This window comes from Aquarana catesbeiana, linkage group LG03, assembly GCF_042186555.1.
Source record: "Aquarana catesbeiana isolate 2022-GZ linkage group LG03, ASM4218655v1, whole genome shotgun sequence".
Lineage (NCBI taxonomy): Eukaryota > Metazoa > Chordata > Amphibia > Anura > Ranidae > Aquarana > Aquarana catesbeiana.
Genome location: NC_133326.1, coordinates 379797194 through 379820945, shown reverse-complemented (window position 1 = coordinate 379820945; position 23752 = coordinate 379797194). Strand labels below are relative to the sequence as shown.

General features: G+C 42.2%; 1 protein-coding gene across 2 annotated transcripts in view; it reads right to left on the bottom strand.

The window, feature by feature from the left end:
* Positions 1 to 23752, bottom strand: part of KIF3A (kinesin family member 3A) — a 147242-nt gene that overhangs the window by 25917 nt on the left and 97573 nt on the right. Inside the window, exons 10-13 of one of the 2 annotated variants that reach the window (XM_073620672.1) lie at positions 20100 to 20165; positions 4273 to 4429; positions 918 to 1098; positions 163 to 273 (exon numbers count right to left, since the gene is read on the bottom strand). In XM_073620672.1, coding sequence (XP_073476773.1) covers positions 163 to 273; positions 918 to 1098; positions 4273 to 4429; positions 20100 to 20165 — 515 coding nt within the window. The remainder of the gene's footprint in view (positions 1 to 162; positions 274 to 917; positions 1099 to 4272; positions 4430 to 20099; positions 20166 to 23752) is intronic. The other variant, XM_073620671.1, reaches the window with a different exon arrangement.

Genomic DNA, 23752 nt, shown 5'->3' with positions numbered 1-23752 from the left:
AGCTTAATTTTCATTCATGAAATAGTTAGAAGTGTAGCAAACAATTACTATTTAGTAATTAATAGTGAAAAAATAATGGCATTATAATAATCAATGAAAGATGTATGAGGACATTAGTTGCACAAACAAGAGTAAGAAAAAGATAGGCATAGCAGAACAAACCTCAGACTTGGCTGCCATTAGCATGGTCCACACTTTTTTCAATTTTTTGGTTTTACCCTGTGCCTCCTCCTGTAAGCTTGTGTACTTTTCTTCAATATCTAACCGTTCTTGCTGCATGACATAAAACATTCAAGATAAACAAGAAATAGCAAGCATAGTATGGACTTATAACCTAAATATTTATTTGTATATGCATTCACTTTGTCCAATAAGAAATGTGCACACTTTATTGTAGCCCAGGGGCACTGTAGGCATAACTGTCTATTGCTATATACCAAATGTTCACTTAAAGGCAATAACCCTACATGAAAACATAGTTGCATTTGTTTAAAATTCATTTTGGTAACACCCAAAATTAGTATGCTTTACTCTTGGCACAACAGATAATTCAACAGTTTGTTAGTGCAACAGAAGGAGGGTAAAAGGGAATAAAAACTATTTTTTGTACATTGTCATATTTCCAATTCCAGTATGACTAGTTGTTTAAGTTGCTGTTCTCCAGATCAATTTCAATTTCACCAAAAAGGACTTTGAAGACTAATTCTACCTAAAAGATATTTATGCTGTTCAGGACACCAAAATGGAGATCTCCCCTCTTACCATGGCAAGCTAGCTAAAAGCTTTGCTTCTTTCTAGGGGACCAGTTACATTCTCTGGCAACCTTATATATCGCTAAAGACATAAGGTGTGAAGCCAGGCAGGAGATAAAGTTCTTTTAGACCCAGGATTGTTCATACCGAGTATAGACAACAAACCTCCTTCTCCTCTAGTTCTCTGCGAAGCTTCTCTGCTCTCCTTCTACGTTCTTCAAGTTCAGTATTTGATTCCTCTAAAAGCCGTTCTTGTTCCTCTGCTTTAGCCAGTAAATCTACCCCACCAACAATGACCTTCTTCTCCAAGGCAGAAAGTTTCTCTAGAAGGGACTGGTGTTCTTGTCTTAAAAGATAAAACAATATTTTATTTTTCTTTCTCAAATACATTTCAAACAAACATTCTGCTCCTAAATTAGCCAAAGACAAGAGCTGCTTGCAAATCCAACATGTTCCAATTATAAAATTGAAGTAGTAGATTACCATCAGCTGTTACAGATTCCCTCAGCACATACCCTCAGGAAACCAAAGTCTAAGAAAGTCTTGACTGCCTAATTTAACCATTACAAATTGCAACTGATTTTCGATGCAAAAATAAGCTGACATTTTCTCTTACATAACTTTGTATACAGATGTGATGATTACGTAAAAATTTGTTTCAGAAGACAAAAATGTTTCCCATCAGTTACATAAGTTTTTTTTAATAATTGACAGCCTTCTCATGGTCTTTTTGACACAATTAAAGAAAATCTGACAGAAAGTGAATTGATAATCTCTTTCTGAAAAGCGAATTCCCTTACTTCCAGGAACAAGAATGCTGAAAATCAATCAATGGTTGGGGACTCAAAACGTATCATAGCTTTTGCAATGATAGGCAACAACTATTCTTAGGAGGAGGTTGGCAATAGCAGCCTATAAGGTTTTTTTCATAACAGTATAACCTTCCTTACAAGTAAATAAAGTGAATCAGTTATTTTTTTTTTCCACCTTCTTTCATATATTATATAAATGGTGATCCTGCCTGTCCATGGGCCTTCCTCTTTCTGGGTGACGATGTTTTTTTGGCTTGCAGCGTACTTACCACATTATTGTCACCCTGAGTGGCCGCTGTAGTAATCTGAACTACAGGGCACCATCGTTATGTAAAAGGAGGAGGAGGGATATCAGCATTGTTACTAATAAATCTTCCCAACCACTGCCAATCAGCACAGGACATGTATCCAATGGGCAAATCTGCATCTGGAGGAAGTGACACAGGGCGCCCTCTTGGAGCCTTCCTCCAAATTTTAGCACAGTGAAGAGTTCAGCAGTCCCTGTGATGTAATCACAGGGACAAAGGAAGGGGTTTCTTCACTAGTAGGGAAAGGCAAGAAATAAACAAAAACACAAGTGACTGCCTATACATAAAAAGGGGGAAATCCATAAAAATATGTTGTACCAGAGAAAGATTTTAATACAGACATTTCTGGTGCTTCATATTATATGAAATTTCAGGATATTACTTGTTACATGCAACTTTAAGCTTAGGTTGAGGAGTTAGACTAATTGGTCTGAAGTTTCTCTTTATTTTAGGTACTTATATAGCGCCGTCAATTTACGCAGCGCTTTACATATACATTGTACATTCACATCAGTCCCTACCCTCAAGGAGCTTACACTCTAAGGTCCCTAACTTGCATTCATACATACTAGGGACAATTTAGACAGGGTCCAATTAACCTACCAGCATGTCTTTGGATTGTTTTTTTTATTTTTTTAAAACATAATCTATACCATCAGTGTCCACAGAAGAATGTGACTATTTACACCAAAGTGTCACAGCCACAATTGTGAGTATATCACAAAACTTAAATGAAAACAGAAATAGTCTGCAAGTGTTCAACTCCAGCCTCCACCCAGTGATTGGAAACCACCCTCCGTGTTACAACTATTCGCGTGCACCCCCCCCTTTCCTCGCAGCCAGCCCATTCCCATAAGTTCAGCATGCTTCACGCATGCGCAGTAGGAAACCAGCTGTGAAGCCACAGGGCTTCACTGCCAGCTTCCCTTAGTCAAGATGGCAGCACCAGCACCTGATAGCCAACTGAAAAAACGGCTCGGGTGTGGAAACTGCTGAATTCCTGGACAGGTATGTGCCCTAACATTAAAAATCATCAGCTACAGGTTTTGCCTAGAGCTCCTCTTTAAGTGCAAACTTTGACTAGGCCACTCCAAAACCTTGATTTTGTTTTTTAAGCCATTCAGATTTGAACTTGCTGGTCTGCTTTGGACCATTAGCCTGCTGCATAATCCAAGTACGCCTGAGGTCAGGAACTGATGGCCTGACATTCTCTGTATTTACTCCGGTTAGCTGTGTAATATTTGTTTGATGATCTATATCACTTAAGTGTGACAAATCTGCTAAAATAAAATAATAAAAAAAAAAAAAATCAGGAAGGGGGTAAATACACAGCGGTGTGTGTAATATATATATATACATACACACACATATACATATATATATATATATATATATATATATATATATATATATATATATATATATATATACACACACATACACATACACATAAGCCTAAAGACCAGGTCACCCTCTGAAGAGGCCAGGTGCCAAAAGCCAGGGGCTCATTCTACGCACTGCAAGTCGGACAAATCCAGAAAAAAATAAAAAATAAACAGGCTTCACAACTTTAAACCTTTAAATACTGACAACTTTATTGATCTGAGCAAAACGTACAAGGATTCCCAGTCTTGGACTTATTACTCTAGTTGTCAGTGCTCAAATTTTTCCTGAACTGGTTTAGCTTCTTCGGAATGCCTGGGTACTGAATAGGGAATATGAATTTTGTTTTTTAGAGCTCTTTCACACAAGTGTTCAGTCTAGATCTGTCTTTCAGTTTTTTCTTTCTGTAGATACATAAATCCAAGTCTGTTTAGGTCTGTAGAATTTAGGTGATCCCAATCGAAGCTCTACTTTTCCCCCTCTCTTCCTCCCTGCAATCTTTTGGGACAGTCCCAGAAGACTATAGCCATTCACAAAGCACAGCGCGGCTCCCACATGTGCAGTGGGAAGCTGGCTGTGAAGCCGCAAGCTGTCACAGCCAGCTGCCCAGAGTTAAGATGCTGGCGCCGGGAACCTGAAGGGTAGTAAAGAACTAGCCCGGGTGAGGACGAGCGCTTGATCCATGGACAAGTAAGATATTGGATTTTTAGCTGCTGACTTTTATTTTTTTTGTTACACAGTGAAGAACCGCTTAAAAAAGGTACAAATTTTTTTTTCCACAAACAATGAGAGTTTTAAACATTCCATTTGATTTTGGTATGAGTGACATTTCCCAAACGAAAACCACATACACTGTTGGAAATTTGTTTGTCGCAAAAAATTTTCCATCCTGCTCCTTCTAATTTTCTAATCAGTACAGTCTAAAATGAACATCGATATGACCCCACTCATCCCTTCAGGTTTTTTGGATGAGACCTACAACTGTGAATGAGGAAATACTTCACCAGTTTTACTTACTGTGCTTTTAGCAGGTCTTTCTCTCTCTTCTCCAGTTCTGCTCTCGCTTTATTCCTTTCTTCTTCCTCCATATCAAGTTTTGCTTCAAGAACCCTCCTTTCTTCATCGATCCGTGCTTGCATCTCTGCCATTTTATCAGGGGATACCTTTTTCTTGCCTATAAATATATAGCGAATTAATATGACAAATGCAGCAGTCATGCTGCCAAACTAAACCACCATCCAGAATTCCCAAACACGTAAAACGCAAAGCTTGTATTTAATCAATAGGAATACTAATCTGATTATCTCAGTCCTTTGCTAGAAGGCTGTGTACAATCCAATTCCAATATATGTTGTATAAATTGTAAAGTGTAATAAAAGAAAATGTAAATATGATGATGATGACTTGATGGAATAGGTCTGATTTGTAAAATTAAAAAACAACTATGCTGCCCATATTAATCAGAGATTCTAGTTGTTTGTCAACACAGGGTAAACTTTTGTTGTTAGGGCAAGACAACCCCTTTTCTTCCAATAGGCTTTAGAAATCTGTACAAATATGACATGTACAGTACATTACAAGGGGCAGAGTTAGCCACTGCTCGGAGCAGGAAAATAAAACATTTTGTGATATGCAACTGCAGTTACATTTGCTGCAAGCTTTCAAGAATGTATTTTTGTCAGGCAGGTTGGTAATAAATACAGTTGTGCTCATAAGTTTACATACCCTGGCAGAATTTATGATTTTTTGGCCATTTTTCAGAGAATATGAATAACACAAAAACATTTTTCACTCATGGTTAGTGTTTGGCTGAAGCCATTTATTATCAATCAACTGTGTTTACTCTTTTTAAATCATATTGACAACATAAACTACCCAAATGACCCTGATCAAAAGTTTACATACCCCAGTTCTTAATACCGTGTATTGCCCCCTTTAACATCAATGACAGCTTAAAGTCTTTTGTGGTATTTGTGGATGAAGCTCTTTATCTTCTCAGATGGTAAAGCTGCCCATTCCTCTTGGCAAAAAGCCTCCAGTTCCTGTAAATTCTTGGTCTGTCTTGCATGAACTGCACGTATGAGATCTCCCCAGAGTGGCTCAATGATATTGAAGTAAGGAGACTGAGGATGGCCACTCCAGAACCTTCACTTTACTGTAGCCAATGACAGGTCGATTATTGTCATGTTGGAATGTCCAAGTACGTCCCATGAGCATCTTCCTGGCTGATGAATGCAAATGTTCCTCCAGTATTTTTTGATAACATACTGCATTCATTTTGCCATCAATTTTGACCACATTTCCTGTGCCTTTGTAGCTCACACATCCCCAAAACATCAGTGATCCAACTCTGTTTCACAGTAGGAATGGTGTACCTTTCATCATAGGCCTTGTTGACTCTCCAAATGTAGTGTCTATGGTTGTGGCCAAAAAGCTCAATTTTGGTCTCATCGCTCCAAATGACTTTGTGCCAGAAGGTTTGAGGCTTGTCTCTGTGCTGTTTGGCGTATTGTAAGCGGGATACTTTGTGGCATTTGCGTAGTAATGGCTTTCTTCTGGCGACTTGACCATGCAGCCCATCTTTCTTCAAGTGCCTCCTTAGGCCTCTTTCACACAGACTGTCCGTTCAGGTCTGCCTGTCAGTTTTTTAGGCGGACCTGAACGGACGCTCCATAGACCTCTATGCAGCGTCGGATGTCAGCGGTGACATGTCCGCTGACATCTGACCCGCTCTGATCCAAAAAAGTGTGACGGAGGAAAAACCTACTTTTCCATCCGTCTGTGGATCGTATTGGGTGACGACAGACTCTACGGTCCATCCTCATCCGATCCCCCATAGAGGAGAGCGGCACTCTGACAGGTCCATCCCTGCACAGTGTGCAGAGAAGGACCTGTTATCTTCCTGCTCAGCGGGGATCGACGGAGCGATCCCCCGCTGAGCAGAGCGGGCTCCATACATGGACGCGTCCATGTGAAGGAGCCCTTACTGTGCATCTTGAAACAGCCACACCACATGTTTTCAGAGAGTCCTGTATTTCACCTGAAGTTATTTGGGGGTTTTTCTTTGCATCCCGAACAATTTTCCTGGCAGTTGTGGCTGAAATCCTAGTTGGTCTACCTGACCGTGGTTTGGTTTCAACAGAACCCCTCATTTTCCACTGCCTGATTAGCGTTTGAACACTGCTGATTGGCATTCTCAATTCCTTGGATATCTTTTTATATCCCTTTCCTGCTTTATAGAGTTCAAATACGGTACCTTTTCCCGCAGATCCTTTGACCATTATTTTGCTTTCCCCATGACTCAGAATCCAGAAACGTCAGTGCAGCACTGGATGAAAGATGCAAGGGTCTGTCAGGAGTCCAGAAACTCTTTGACCTTTTATACACACACACACTAATTACAAGCAAACAGATCACAGGTGAGGATGGTTACCTTTAATAGCCATTCAAACCCCTTTGTGTCAACTTGTGTGCATGTTATCAGGCCAAAATCACCAGGGTACATAAACTTCTGATCAGGGTCATTTGGGTAGTTTCTGTTGTGATTATGATTTAAAAAGGAGTAAACACAGTTGATTGATAATAAATGGCTTCAGCCAAACACTAACCATAAGCGAAAGAAATGTTTTTGTGTTATCATTCATATTCTCTGAAAAAAGGCCAAGAAATGCCAGGGTATGAAAACTTATTAGCACAACATTTTTGATAACTTGACACAAATTTGGTTAGTTGAAATTCAGTTACGTGTTAGCATTCCAGCATACATTTAATAGTATATAGTACTGTTGGTAAGAAAACTCCAACTTTTATTATGCAGATAGTCACAGCAACCTCAATACACACTTTGGATAAGCACTTGCCTTAAAGACCTAAATCAATGTGAACTAGGCAGATCAGTACCTGCAACAGACCACCATATCACTTAGAAAGACTGAGCTCAAACCCATCACACCAACCTGCTGGTTCTTGCGTTATCAAGCAGTAGCAATTAAATCACAGGTGAGCAGCAGTGAGGAGAGAAAAAAACATGGAAGTTATATTACTCTTACAAAAACGTAAACCTGGTCACTGGCGGATTTTGATGACTTAGGCTGAGACTTTGGGAAACTGAAGAAGCAAAGTAATATATTTAATTAAAAGGAGTGCATTTATTTAAAAAAAAAAAATCAAGTAATTTTCCCAGTAATTGTGCAGATGGAGCAAAAAAAAAAAAAAACAAACAATGTTATTAGGCCATTTCCTGTGCTGGTTTAATGATTAGAGACTTATATGATACTTTGTGCCCGCTAGTGGCCAAATGCAGTATATTCTATTGAGTAAGGAAGGGTTATAACCCCTGCCAGGTTCGTGTTTTTTCACCATCTGTGTCCCATTGCGGAGATTTCCCTTCACTTCGTGACCCATAGCCAAACGGGAAGCGAGAGGAAATCCCTACAAATGAAGGGAATTCCTTGGGGACCCCCAGGTCACCAGAACTAGTGTCCATATTGGATGATTTCCCTTCTCTATTATGTTTCTAGAGACAACCCAAAATTTGGGATTTTATTTTTATTTAACTTTCAGGACAAATAGAGAGAGGGTGACTTGCTCTTATGGAGGGCACAGACAGCAATACAAGCTGACAGGGGTTTTAATCGGTCTCCACTCTATCCAAAACTAAAAAAAAAAAAACAAAAACAAAAAACAGAAAATTGTATCATACCTACCGTAATTTTCATTCCTGACGCCAATCCATGGCAGCATACTAGTGATAGGCTCCGCCTTTCCCCCCTCCCTCGGGAACAATGAAACAGCATAAATTAAAGGCCAGTTAGGCCCTGCCCCATTCTTCATAATTAGCTAGATACCGAAACACACAAGGGTGGGTCCGTATGCTGCCATGGATTGGAAAATTACGGTAAGTATGATACAATTTTCCGTTTTCCTGAAGCCACCATACTAGTGATACATTTCCTAGCTGACAGGGTGGGTTCTACTTAACAAACCAAAATAATTATATATATATATATATATATATATATATATATATATATATATATATATTTTTTTTTTTTTTTAAATGGGACAGAAGACTGAACAGTCATTCCTCCGAAGCCCACTGATGACAAGGCACCCAGATCTATTCTGTAAAGGTTGAAAAGGTATGCTGGGAAAAGCATGCCACTTTCCTGTAGAATTAATCCATAGATGCTTTCAACTGGACTGCCTATGAGGCCTCAACCCCTCTGGAAGAGGATGCATCCTGCCACTGAAGGAGGCTCACGACCCATTTCCCATCTGCACAACCAATCTTGTTAAAGTCCAGGAGGCAATCTCTCTTGCCTGATGAATTCCATCTGGAACAGTGAAAGACTTAACATATGAACTGAAAAGAGCAATTGTGGACAGAAACTTCTTTCAAGCTCTGGGAATGACCAATTTGTGTGGTTTTCTTGCTTGAACGTCTTGAAAGTTAGGCAATGGACAGTTGATTGATAGATGGAGAGCTGTCGCTACCTCTGATATAATCTGAACTACAGGATGCAGCTCTACTCCTGTAACAAAAGCAATATGCTTTTCTGAAGCTCTAAGGGCTTGAAACTCAAACCGACTTCTGTTTGACGATCTGTGCTAAATACTGGTTAGTAAGCGATGTCTTAAACTGAACACTGCCCTGTTGGAGTAAAAAGTTGAAATAAACCCCAACAGCATCGAAAGATTTTAATTGTGAAAGATTCTCTCTCGGTTGACGAAACCTCCTGTCTTCAAAATGTTGCAAACTAAAGGGCCTTTGGCCAAATTCTTGTTTTTGCTGACACCTGCAACCTCAAAAGAGTATAGGGTAAGGTTCATGTCCAATCTGACCTACAAGAAGACCAGAACAGCTGCCATCAGAGGTGCAGTAAGAATAATATCTTGCCATGCAAAATAGAAAAAAACACAAGTTTGTTCCAGATCTTGGCATAGAGGCTGTTAGTAGAGTGCCTTTCGCACCCCCCAAAGTAGAGCTCACTCTTGGAGCAATCTAGGTTCTGCAGCTTCCCCTTCCCACCATTATGCTTGCATCTCTGGTCTGTGCATGTGTGAAGGAGAATCAACTTCTGTATTCTGAAGTAGCCAGGAAGCACCAAGACTATGGTCAGAATGGAGGGGTGGTCGTGACTACCATGCTCATTCTTGACAGCTTCCAGAGGAATTTCATTACGAGAAAAGTTGGGGAAAAACATATACAGTAGGCTTGATTGCAGTTTCATGGAGAAACTCAGCTTCCGTTCTCTGCTTTGGGGAGCGGAAACCGATTCAGACCTCTTCTTAAATTGGCATTTGCTGTGAGAAGCAAAGAAGCCTGTCTGTGGTAGGCCACCTGTGGACAAGCCTCCCCCTCATGCTCTGGCAAGCTTGCATGATGGACAGTATGTCCGTGTATTCCAGTCCCCTAGGAGGTAAATTGCTTCCGGAATTTGCTGGTGATCTTCCGACCCAGACATTCTGTGTTCTACATCTCCCAATAGGATATTGCCGCGAGATCCTCTCTGGAGCTGAAAATATGCAATTGCTGTCCTGTTGCTCAACCGCAAGAGGACTAGACACCCTTGATTCTGTGTAGCAAGGTCAAAGTGATAAAAAAGGCTGCCTGACCTTCCAGCGCTTTCGAGACTACCTTCCTTGGCTAGCAATCTCTGCTTGCCTTGGCCGACAGACCCTCGCAGTGCGCTTTCCAGGGAGTCTTGCCGATAGGATTCATCACATTGATCCAGTAAGATGGTTCGTGACATCCTCAAGGTCTTTCCATCACCGCGGACCGCTATACATACTGTGTGACACTGACCATAGCTGTGCCGGATCCTGTTTCCTCCGTTGTTGTTGAAACTAGTACCGGTGCCCATGCACCCAAGGAATCATCGGTATGAATGACAACATTACGGCCAGGAGGCTGAGACACCTAGAAGTCGTCCAAGAAGTAGAGACATCTGATCTCAGAATTCTCCTTATGACCGTCACCGTCCTTTTCTGATGGAAGCAAAACAGAGGAACCAGTAGAGCCCCCACAAGCACTTTAACTGTTGGAAAGCAAAAGTTGGCCTTTTTTTTTTTTTTTTTTTTTTTAATGTAGAAAAGAATGACACCCAGGTAGTGGCGAATCTGGAGACCCTGTTCTCCAAGAGGAACTGACACGGCACTGAAACCTCTGTGAATATTCTTAGAGATATTCATAGGCTAAAATGTAGGCTGATAAAGCGGAGATGTGTCCAACCAATCGCCAAATTTACTTACTTTGGAATAAAAAAGAAAAGAAAAAATTTTGGGATGTAAGGCTAAGAATCCTGACGATCTAGCGAAAGCCTCCAGCCATCTGCTGCAAGCGAATGCTTCTCTCTAACCCCCGCGACCTACAAACAGGGATGGGAAGGAATCCTACAATCTCTCCTGTGAGATGGGACCAGGACAGCTCCCATCTGAGTCTGAAGTGTCTAAGTATTGTAACCGCCGTGGTTGCGGGGGATCTGGCAGCTCCGAGGGGGTGAAAAAAGTCCAGAGAAGGAACAGTGAGGAATCCACCGAAGTGACCGTGAGTGCCTATCCTCCAAGGATCTGCACAATCCACTGTCCAGTAACCCGTGATGCGTGCCCACTGGGACTTACCTTAAAAGTCTGGGCATGCGCCCGGTAAAAGGGTTTTGTGGGTACCTGCGGTACAGCCAAAGATTTTCATTTATGGACCTTATGAAAGGTTGCCCCTAGAGGAGCGGAACCTAGCGGGAGAAACACATTTCTCCCTTTAATTATTATTATTCATTTTTAGTTATATATTTTTTTTTACTTTCCTGCTTTCTGTTATGGACCCTCCTCCTGTCACTTCCGACATGGCTGTCTCTGGTTTCATATCAAACAGAGATCTTGCACTATAAAGTGACTATTCCAATTTTGTTTCTAGGAAGCCAAACACAGCTCCGGGTCTCAACCATAGGGTACCCCTAGCCGTAACTGAGTATAGGATTGCCTTGGCCAGGCACCAGGTTGATACATGGCCAGGTCCCAAGATATCAGCCCTAAGGATTTCCTCCCCAACCATATCCTGGGAGCAGAAACCCAAAGTACCCGTCACCAAGGTAAGGGCCTCTGTTGAGTGGCAGGCCCTTCCCAGCCACCACCCTATTGAACAACAGCCGGTCCCACTGTGGGCATGGATTTCAGCGATGCTATATCCGCCTTGAATAAACCAGTTTCCTGATGGAAAAGTGACTGCTCATTGTAAATATGACTTTGTCTTTTAACCCATATAATGGTCTACTTGACTGCCTGGATACACAGTTCTCCAAAGAAAAACTGACAACAAGTAGCTCCAGATCTTCCTCTGGTGCAAGGGAGCTAAAATCATTTGAAGGCTGCGACCCCCTCCTCAAGAGTACTGAGAGGATGAGTGATCCATGAGGCAGGTTGTTCTGCTAGTGGCTAGACCCGCAACAAGGGGGCTGGCTAGCTAGAGTAATTACAGTGAGTTTAAAACAGAAGTTTTGTGCCACCTGATAAGTAATAAGGACATTCGGTATTACCTGTCAGCTGCAAACTTCAACTAGGCTGACTTCACTCACCAGCCTCCTGGGCATAGGCACTGTGCCACAGGTCCTGCAGGACTCTTGTTGGGGTGCTGGATCTGGGAAAGAAGAGCTAAGCCGTTTTCCTTAGAACCTCTCTCCTGAGTGGGAGCGGCATCCGAGCTATGCTTCTCTGAAGAACGTCCGCCTTTCTATGGCCTCTGGCTCTGGCCTTTGAGAGCGTGGGCGCGGAGCTGAAGCAAATCAAAGCAAACCGCATGAGAGGGCACTCCTTTCCTGAAAACTTACTGACACGGTGGTCCCCACCTAAGTGTTGAGGGTCTTTTGTATGGGTGGTGACTGATACTCGAATCATGGAGAAATGGGACGACCAGCTGAGAGACAGACAGCCGCAGAAAGACCGAGAAGAGGAAAAATAGATAAGGCAACAGCGACTTCGCTTCTCCCTCTATTAATGTATATCTAAATATATACATACACATATATATATATATATATATATACACACACACACACACACACACACACACACATCTACACACTCTCTCCTCCCCCCCCCCCCCTTTTTTTTTAAAGCAATATGCATGCATATATAAATACATGCACATAACGCTCCATATAACACCCCCCCCCCCCCACATACATACTAACCAACATATGAACATAAACATATATACACAAACATATACATCAACATATATACATACTGTAGAGGGTCAGCCTGTGGCAGGGTTGAGAAGGAGTTAATCGAAGAGGGCAGGTATTTCCCCTTCAGACCTGCTTATTGTCAGTTGGGCTGAAAGTCTCAGAGAGCTGTTTGAGTAGGAGAGAGAGAGACAGCAGCATGCTGTGTGAAAATGTCCATTGCTGGATGGTGTGCTGGGTGAGCTTAACCACAAAGACTGTAGCCCTGATTAGAGCCATGAACTATTGCCTATAAGCCTGTGTGCTGCTGAACTGTGAGCTGTACCTGTGTGCACAACCGTTTGACAAGACAAGTCTGTCTTATCTTATGTTTAGTTTGCCATTTTGCTGAATAAAGCCACTTATGTTTTAATGGACTGTCTCTGAGCCAGCTGTCCACCCCTCTGATCCCCTACAATACACATATCCATATCTCTCTATCTCTATAATATATATATATACACACACACATATATATATATACATACATATATATATATATACATACATATATATACACACACACACACACACACACACACACACACACACACACCCTGCCCCAAACCTATACATACACAACCTACAAACATAAGCTATACCTACAGCCGGCCTAGGACAGCAAAGGACAGAGAACCTGTCTAGGGAGAGTAATGTACCCAGACCAGTGCCACTGCGGGAGGAAAAGAACAGGAGGTGCAGAAAATGACAGGAGACAAACAAAGGCAAAGGTAAGAAGGATGCAAAGCTGGCCTCCCCAAACCCAACAAGCGTTGCAGACACCAACCTTAAAGGCAGATTTCATTCCTAAAGAGGAAAAACTGCTCAGCTCCATCGAGACCCACAGAAGGAGCTCCCAAGCTACTCTGGGGCTTTTAGCAGCCTGATACTGGGACTTCGTACTGGGAGAGGCTTAACCCAGCCGACAGCTGCCTGGAGGCAGAGGGGGGAACATAGTACTGCTTACTCTTCACTGGTGCGTGGAGGTATGAGGACAAAAAGAAGAATGGAGCAGGGCCTAACTGGCCTTTAATTTATGCTATTTCAGTGGTCCTGAGGGAGGGGAGAAAGGCGGAGCCTATCACTAGTATGCTGCCATGGTGGCATCAGGAAAAAGTTTTGCCTTTAGTTATACTTTAACATTAGTTTTTGCCCCATTCGCACTGAACAAATGTAAATGCCTTTCTCTGGGCAAATTGCTATGCAATTTTTTTTTTTTTATAAATACATCCCTTAATTTTTAAAATCCCATTCATTTTTGGCATCATGTAAATTACACATAAGCAACATGCAGCCTTAACAGGAACCGTACTAAAGTAGTGCCAATTCTTAAGTGCAGTATCACTGTGGTAATAACCAATTACAATTCAACCTGTTGCAGTCAGACTGGTACACATTGAATTAGAATTCAGTACAATGAGTTACTGAGATAAAGAACAAGAATGTTTTGTGGTGATAACAACTGGGCACCCCAGAAACTGAGTGAGAACACAGGTATGACATATTTTAAATAACAGGGCAGCTGTGAGCCCCCCCTCCCCCCAACTTGAGTAAACAGTTTGCTAAGGCAGGCCATAGACGGTGCAAATCTTTTTCCTGCAATGGCGGGTTGTAGGAAAGATATTTGCCCTATTCCCACATCAGCACAGTCAGTGCTGACAGGGGAATCCCTCATGCCAAGCCATTGTCTGCTCCCGGCCGGGGAAGAAAGTGATTATTGCTAGAGGCTGTAACGGCCGCTAGCGATAATCGCAACTGAATCCAGCAGGCTGGTTGTACCCGGTACATTCAGCCTGCCCACACACAGTTCGAATCTTGGCCGATTCCTGCAGAACTGGATGAGATTTGAACACTCTATGGCCGGCCTAAGAGTCTGGACACTTCGGAGTAGCAAAAACCATTTTGCTGGCCATTACTTAGATAACTAACAAACAAGGATTTGCTAAAGCTGTAAATAACGAACTGAATGCTTTATCAGAAAGTCTGTAACGGAACACTGCAGTATGTCAAAACTTGCTTATCATTCTCAATGTCTGTTAACAATAAACATCTGCCGAGATTATGAGCACTTCCCACTAAGGGAATTCGCCCATCGTAAAACTGTAAACCATTTTAGTTTTGCCACATTCTGAACCTCAAGGTATTTAAGGCCTGCAGTCCAGCAGAGTTACACACCCAAGTGTTGTTTTTCTTTCCTATAGCTATATGTGGTGATATTCTAAGATTGTAAGGTTTGCTGACGCAGAGAATAAAGTTAAGTCCAAATGAGCTGCCAGCATACACCCACAGATTTATGACTCCTATAAACTTCCTCTTTTTACTACTATTAAAAGCTAAGTCTGTGGTCACTTGGTGTGACTCAGTGTCCAATCACGGCTGATCACGATGTCAATAGGAAGAGCCGTTGATCGGCTTTTCCTCACTTGTGTCTGACAGACGCGAGTAGAGGAGAGCCGATCGGCGGCTCTCCTGACGGGGGGCTCTGCGCTGATTGTTTATGAGCGCAGCCCCCCTCAGATGACCACACTGGACCACCAGGGATCGCCACTAGAACCACCAGGGAAGGGGGCAACATGTGGATGGCCAGGTATGTACCCCATGGTCATCCACATGTGCCCAGTCAGTGCCCAAAAAATGGGCACTGATTGGCGCCATTATATTGCAGTGATGCCCAATGCCACCCTTAGGGGCATCAGTGCCACCAGTGTCATCAGTGCCACTCAGTGTCCATCGGTGCCACCTGTCAATGCCCATCTGTGCCCACCTATCAGTGCCCATCAGTGCCTATTCGTAACACCTATGAGTTTCACCCATAAGTACCCATCAGTGCCACCCATAAGTACCCATCAATGCCACCTACGAGTGCCCATCAGTGCCACATACCAGTGACACCTATCAGTGCCACCTATCAGTGCTCGTCAGTGTCACCTCATCGGTGCCCATCAGTGCCGCTGTATCAGTGCCCGTCAGTGCAGCCATATCAGTACCCGTCATTGAAGAAAACATACTTATTTACAAAAATTTTTAACAGAAACAAAGAAAAACTTGGTTTTTTTTCAAAATTTTCGGTCTTTTTTTATTTGTTGCGCAAAAAATAAAAACCGCAGAGGTGATCAAATACCACCAAAAGAAAGCTCTATTTGTGGGAACAAAATGATAAAAAAAATTGTTTGAGTACAGTGTAGCATGACCGCGCAATTGTCATTCAAATTGCGACAGTGCTGAAAGCTGAAAATTGGCCTGGGCGGGAAGGTGTCTAAGTGTCTGGTATTGAAGTGGTTAAGGATAAGAAAAAAAAGGGGGGGGGAGCACTGGACTGCACCAAAAGCAAATCAAAAACGCACCAAAAATGCGCATTCAAAAAAGTATCTGGAACGCATCCAGACTGCGTTTCTATGCTGTGAACTGGCTCTCTCTCACAAAATACTATGCACTTTAAAAACAGTGTAACTGAGGCTCTTAGTCATTGTTGTGTCACATGAGAGTGTCAGTGTTAAGACTATATGTATGTTTAAAGCTGAACTCCAGCAATTATATATATTGCACACCTATTTTGGAGCTTGACACAATGCAAGTATACTTCTAAGGGATGAAAAACACTGTAGTAGTTGGTGTTACTGCAGCGTTGGCCACAATACTCCGGGTCCTGCTCAGGTTCCCCACTGCATACTGACCATAGGGAGTCATTCGCTTGGCATCACCATTGTTCATTGAACTCTTTGTTTTTTTTTAATGAATACAGGGTGTTCTCTGATTGGACAAGGTGAACATCATGACATTACGACCCCTCTTCTCCACCTCGCCCAATCAGCAAATGGTGACAGTGCCACATGAGCGAACCTGTGCTCAGTGTGCAATGGGGCAGCCATTTGCACAGAACCTAGAAGATTGTGGATGGCAATGTAGTAGCCAATGCTGTATCTTGGCCTAGGCCAACAAGGCCCAGGCCTAGGGCAGCACTTAGCAGGGGGGGCAGCACAAAAAGTGTCTCCGTTGGCTTGCACTACCTTTTTAGTGCAGCGCCAGTCTTATGGGGTGCACTGGGCTGGGAGGCAAATCGGTCTGGCATCCCCATAAAGCGGCTGCACTGCTGCTGGTATTATCATACCGACAGGGACGCCATCAGGGGAGGACAGTCCATACATATGTAGGGGGCCCGGGCGGACCCCGACCAATGAGCTGTTGTGTGGAAGGTCAAGTTTTGACGGTCCTCTCAGCACAGTGGACCTCTCGCCTGAGTTCTTATCTACAGAGAGACAGATGCCATGACAGGAGGCTGAAACTGTCTGGAGAAAGTCAGCTGACAGGCACAGGCCCGTAGAGTGAAGGGGAAGGAGCTCTCCACTGTGTGAGGAGATACCATGTCGGGAGAGGTGCAGTGGAGACACGTGGAGGGAGCCAGGCAGACTGTAGGTACCGAGGCTGAAAAGAAAACCACACCAGTTGAGTGGAAATTGTAGGACAACTACATAGCTGCCATGGGGCTTTTAATCTGAGTAGTAGGGATGGTGTAGCTGCCAGGGAGACTGAGATGGTCAGCTACACTTAGGAGGTAGGTAGTAAGACTTTCCTGCAAACCTTTGGATGATCACAATCTAATTTTATATATATATATATATATATATATATATATATATATATATATATATATACACACTGTATATACTAGAAACCCCTGAGGGCTTTTGAGCTTGCAATGATGCATATGGCAGTTAAATATTAGGAAATCTTATGTATTTGCCTTTGGCAGAGGAGTTGTTATACAGTATATTATAGTGACTTACCATAGAAATCAGTTACTGGTAATCTATATAAGAGGTAGATGTTGATGTTTAAGCAGTAGATTATATAGCATGGGGTACCCAGGCCCCAGGGTAGAAGGAAAGCTACTCTGTTTGGGTGAAACTTGCATGGCACTTACCTAGCTGCCAAAGGGCTTTTAATCTAGGGATGGTGCAGACACAAGGGACACTGACATGGTCACCTATACCCAGCAGGTAGCTTTAGTCTGTATGGTGCGGAGAGCAGAGGAGTGTTCAGTTACTGTGTCTTCAGTGAGGCTTACACGCTGCTCCGACACTCGGGAGCAGATTTTATCAATGTCCTGTCTCATGAGACCCATTTCAAGTTGCACCGCCTCAATATTAGTCGTGAGTGAGACTTGACAAGTGGCTATGTCCGCCATAAAGCTTGGTGGGGGAGAGGTGCCCTCCAGCGTGTCCGTCTGCGATGCCATGTTGCTCTTTCATGGGCCGCAGGAGGCGGGATCTGTACCTCTTCAATCAGCGGGAATCTCAGCTGCTTTCCTCTACCAGGGGTTCCCTTGGAGGAGCAGCGTCTCATCTGGATAGAATCCACTCATGGCCAGATAGAATAGCGCCCAGGAGAAGGATAATAGCAGGGTCGGCCAGCAAAGCTCTGGAATATGCAGCCGCTCAGGTCGCCATCTTGGACACACCCCCTGGCAGGTAGGTAGTAGGACTCTCTTGCAATCCTTTGCTTGTGTAAGTTTACATATTAAGGAATCTTAACTTTATTTCTGTTAATTGCTAAAGAGAAAAAAAAAAAACTGATGGATTTGTTCCTGCCCCCAGTCCTTCCTTTGCTTAATGCCTGGACCACATACCTTCATAATTGTGCTATATGTTTTCAGCTGCACCACTGGCATGGTTATAGTCTCTTAGTCCTCACCATAAATTTAGCAGAAATTTGTGCTTAAAGTAGAACTATAGACAACACTTTTTTTTTCATTTTGGATAGAGTAAGGGAGGGTTATAGCCCCTGCCAGTGTATTTTTTGCCATCCCTGTCCAATTACAGAGATTTACATTAATTTCCTGCCCCATAGCCCAACAGTAAGGGAGAAGAAATATCTGAAAATTAAGGGAATCAATCAACTTCTATCATCCAGTTCACACACCCTATGTATGGCCTTCCCCAAACCCAAGTCATACGTCAGTCACCAGCCTCACTCCTATAGACTGGCCATACCTTATACAATTTTCCTTTAGATTTACCAAAACCCTATAATATGAGGTCAAATCAAAACACTTTAAATTTGTATGCAAATCAGGCAGGCCCTTGCAGTACATAGTTGAAGGTAAATCTAAAGGAAATTGAACAAGAAAATCGTTTAATGTATGGCTAGCTTTAAGTCAGTCATAGATGATTTGAATCTTGCTGAACCAGCCGAGGGTCAAACCATGTTTGGGCAGGCTGAATGTACCCAAGTTGATCAATCGAAGCAGTCCCCACTGGGAGAACACAGTGATTTTTACTAGCTGGGAGAACACAATGGCTCTGCGGGAAGGATTCCCCTGTCAACACTGTCTGTGTGGATGGGGGAAATCAAGCAAATTTATGGCCCCGTATTCCTCAGTCATTTATCATTCTACCTCTGTATTCTTTTTATCCAATCATGCTTTGTAGAAGTTGAATTGTTGCCTGTTTGATAAATGACCGATAAAATAATGTTAGAATAATATGTTGATCTTATGTTAATGTAGGTTTTACTTGCATATAAGCTGAGGTGCAAGGAGAACATGTGCAGATACTTATATAATTTACCAAGTTTATGAAGGAAAGAGATTACGTAAGAAGGGCAACTGACTGTGTTCTGAGGAGGGATAACAGGAGGTATGGAAGAGAGGGGAGGGCATATTACGAGACAAGGGTTTAGACGAGGAGTACACCTGATAACCATAAAATCTGGAAGAGGAATCTTGGATTGATGGATAATGAGAAAAGTTTTAAAGAAGAATGATAAAAGGTTCTGAGAAACACAGTAATACATACATTTATAGAAGCTAATACCTAGATCAGCTTGTATTTAAGATTAGTATGTTTTATCATGCTTCTACATAGCCAGTGAAGTAAATCAATGAAGGTATATATTTGTTCAGCTGTATCCACCTATTCTATAGGCTGGTTCTCTGGGCATATCCGATATACTTGAGGGATTTTTCCATAGAATTTTCTTGGAGATTGTTTTACGATGTAGTTACCAGGTCTTTTCTCAAAATTTACCAAGTGTTTAAGTTTAGGACCAACATGCAGAATGTGATAACACGTGTGCATAACCAATTTGTACACACATGCTGGGGCCAATTTAGACAGGTGCCAATTACGTTGTGCCTACCAGCATGTCTTTGGAGTGTGGGAGGAGACCAGAGTACCCAGAGGTAACCCGCGCAAACACAGGGAGAACATGCAAACTCCAGGCAGACTGTGTCCTGGCCAAAATTCAAACCAAGGACCCACTGCTGGAAGGCATAAGTGTTACCCATGGAGCCACTGTGATGCAAACCAATACATTCTGTTTCACTAAATATTTTACTGTAAATATATAGCAGCAAGAACACAAAGACACAAAAATGGCAAGTAAAATGTGCTTCTTCTTCTTCAAAAAAAAGCTATTTAGGGCAGGGCATATGATCTGAGCGCAAAATATTCCACAGCAGAGCATTTGCAAAGTGTCAGGATGTGAAAAAAACTAAACGCAGTAAAGATGAAAGCATGCATTGGGGTTTCATCATCCATATTGCTTCAATAGCAGGTAGCAGTGCAGCAACTGAATGGGGAACACAGAGCATGTTCAAGCATTAGCTCAGGAGCTGCCACTCACTGGGTAACTTCTTATCCACTGGTCTCTCTATCACTGTGGAGTCTGAGTTGCTACTGCTGCTACTGCCTGGAAAGAAAAAAAGATGGCCCCAAAAGACATAATGGAACATAACTCATGGTAAAACAAATGTCAAACACAGCAAATGTACACTGAAAACCTGATCATCATCTGCATGCATTTTACCAAAATGCGCAGACTGGAACTAAACAAAGATCCTCTTTACCTCTTTTTACTCATGCAAAACCTTCATCCCAAAAAGAAAAGAAAAAAACTGATAACGTGTGAGCAGGAGTTTGGCTTTTGGTAGTACATTTAACACTCCCCTCCTCCCAAACTGACAATGCTGCTGTCTGCTGTGTCCCCTGTCCTTCTTCATCCAGAGTGGGGGCAGTCTAATACAGGAGGCATGTTACTGGCCAGGTCACCAGGTGAAAACAGAGGGGAAAAAAGCCAAGAAAAGAAAACTGATGATCTAATCTAATTATTGGTAAGCTACAATATAATACATTTTTGGTTTTAGGTTTTATACCGTTCTAACAATATCCCAAATGTCACTTCCTACGTCAACTTCAGAAGTGACGGAATGTGTTGAATTGTTTTGTATGTGTTCTTTCTTTTCCAAGCATGCGTAGGCTTCCTCTTACGATTTTTTTTTTTTTTGGATGAAAACAGTACTTCTTAAACGAATATCGGACGTAGAGTTCACGTACAATTAAAATTTTATAGTCTGCACATCCAGCTTTTGTCGGACGAAAAATCGGAATTGGCTGTTGAAAGCACCATACTAACGATCCGAAAATCGAAATTTAACTTTAATTTTCTTATCGTGTGTATGGGCCTTTGGCCTATTCTATCTACACTGAAAAAGAAAAGATGTCTATACTTACCTATTCTGAAGCCGCTCCAGTTCAGTCAATGCATGGGTTTTATTGCAGAGGAGAGACAGCGACAACGGCTGTAGAGTCTGGGTGGTGATGTCACCCATAGGCCTACTTTGGGGCAGTTGCTGACGGCTGTCCCACTCTGTGCTGAAGCTGGCCATGTGACTGGACCGGAACCGCTTCATACTAGGCAAGTATAGACCCCCTTTTTTTTTATTTTACAGGGTAGATAGAACAGTCTTAAAGTGAGTGTAAGGGTTCATTTTTTTTTTTTTTTTTAAATGACAAACATATCATACTTACCTCCACTGTGCAGCTCGTTTTGCACAGAGTGGCCATGAACTTGCTCTTCTGGGGTCCCCCTGGCGGCTCCTTCCCACATCAGATAACCCCCTCGGGGAAATGCTTCCCGGAGCAGATTCGCTTGCGGGTGCGCTCCTGAGTCCAGCATTCGGCGGCCATAGCCGCCGAATGCATGACTCGGCTCCACGTCATTGGATTTGATTGACAGCAGCGGGAGCCAATAGCTATAATCTATAAACTGAAGGACTTATGAATACATGATTGTGGAATTAATCATCTCAGTTTCCATTATTTCTTATGGGGAAATTTGCTTTGATATACGAGTGCTTTGGATTACAAGCATGTTTCCGGAACGAGTCCTCGCAATCCTAGCTATTACTGTACTTTGGAATGTCTACTTTCCAAAAAGGGGTCATTTGGGGGGTATTTCTACTTTCCTGGCTTGATAGTGTCTCAAGAAATGAGATAGGCCGTCAGTACATCAGGTGTGATCAATTTTCAGTGATTGGCACCATAGATTATAGACTCTACAATTTTCACACAGACGAAATAATATACACTGATTTGGGTTATTTTTACTGAAGATATGTAGCCGTATAAAATTTTAGACAAAACGTATGAAGAAAAATTACAAATTTGCCAAATTTTATAACAAAAATGAAGAAAATGCATTTTTTTCAAAATGTCAGTTTTTTTAATTTATAAAAAATAAAAATAAAAAACCCAGTGGTGATTAAATACCACCAAAAGAAAGCTCTATTTGTGTGAAAAAAAAGACAAAAAATTCATATGGGTACAGTGTTGCATGACTGAGTTAATTGTCATATAAAATGTGAAAGCACTGAAAGCTGGAAATTGGTCTGGTCAGGACTCAGGAAGGGGGTTTAAGTGCCCAGTGGGCAAGTGGTTAACCACTTAAATACCAGGCACTTAACCCCCTACCTGCCCAAGCAAATTTTCAGCTTTCAGCGCTGCCACTTTTTAAATGACAATTGCGCGGTCATGCTACACTGTACCCAAACAACATTTTTATCATTTTCTTCCCACAAATAGAGCTTTATTTTGGTGGTATTTCATTACCTCTGCGGTTTTTATGTTTTGCTAAACGAATAAAGACCAAAAATTTGGAAAAAAAAAAAAAAAAAAAAGTTTTTTTTTTGTTTCTGTTATAAAATTTTGTAAAAAAGTACGTTTTCTCCTTTATTGATGGGCACTGATAAGGCGGCACCGATGAGGTGGCATTGATATGCAGCACTGATGGCCACTCATAGGTAGCACTGGTGGGCGACACTGATGGGGTACTTATGGGTGGCACTGCCGGGCATTGATAGATTGCACTGATAGGCATCACTCGCAGGCATTTTTAATGGGCACTGATTGGCAGCTGCCTGATTGGCATACCTGGTGGTCCTGTGTGGTGGCCATCCCTGGTGGTCCTGGGCGGGCATCCGCGGGGGGCTGCGCTGATAAACAATCAGCACAGACCCCCCTGACAGGAGAGCCAACGATCGGCTCTCCTCTACTCGCGTCTGTCAGACGCAAGTGAAGAAAAGCCGATAAATGGCTCTTCCGGTTTACATCGTGATCAGCCGTGATTGGACACGGCTGATCACGTGGTAAAGAGCCTCCATTAGAGGCTCTTTACCGAGATCGGTGATGCGGTGTGTCAGACTACCAATCGCTGCGGCTTATCCTGCTGCCCACCACCCAGCCGTCATTTTGCTATAGGCCGGGCGGAAAGTGGTTAAAGTGGAACTTCACTCTCTCAATCAACATTGACCATTTTTAATCCTTATGCTACTAGATTAGTAAATAGGTAGGAATGTATATTATATTTACTTGTTTTAAACTATTTTGTTTATCATTTTGTTAGTTACTTCCTGGTTTCTTGCCTAGGCAAATTATGTCATACATCCCAGGAGTCTTATGGAGGGGAGGGGGGGTTTTCTCAGTTAAGCACACCCTCCAGCTTGTATGCCTGAACTAAGGGCAGATGGGTTCCAGAAAGTCAATGCTACATGAATCATCTGCCCTTACTCAAGATGGATAAGTCCAGAAATGCTAAGTGGTGTTTTTTTAAAGTGATTTCTCAGTAAAATAAAGCATGGAGATATGGATGAATGGGGGATTGTTATTTGAATAACAAAAAGGAATTAAATAGCGTTTTTCTTTGTGGTGCGCAGATGCAGTGTAGTTTCACTTTAAATCAACTTCTATGCCCCCTACCGTCAACTATCTTTGTTGCACTAAACTACACATCGCATGGAACATTTTAAACTATATAATTACTTTCTTCTACAAAATGCAAAGCACAAAAATGAGACGGGCTGTATAATTTTAAAAAGGGACCTTATTTCAAAGGGAGATATTTCAAATAATTTTAAACAAGAAATATTTTAATACTAAAATTATATTAAAAAATAAATATTACATTCATTGAGAACCTCTTTAAAACAAAACTATTATTAC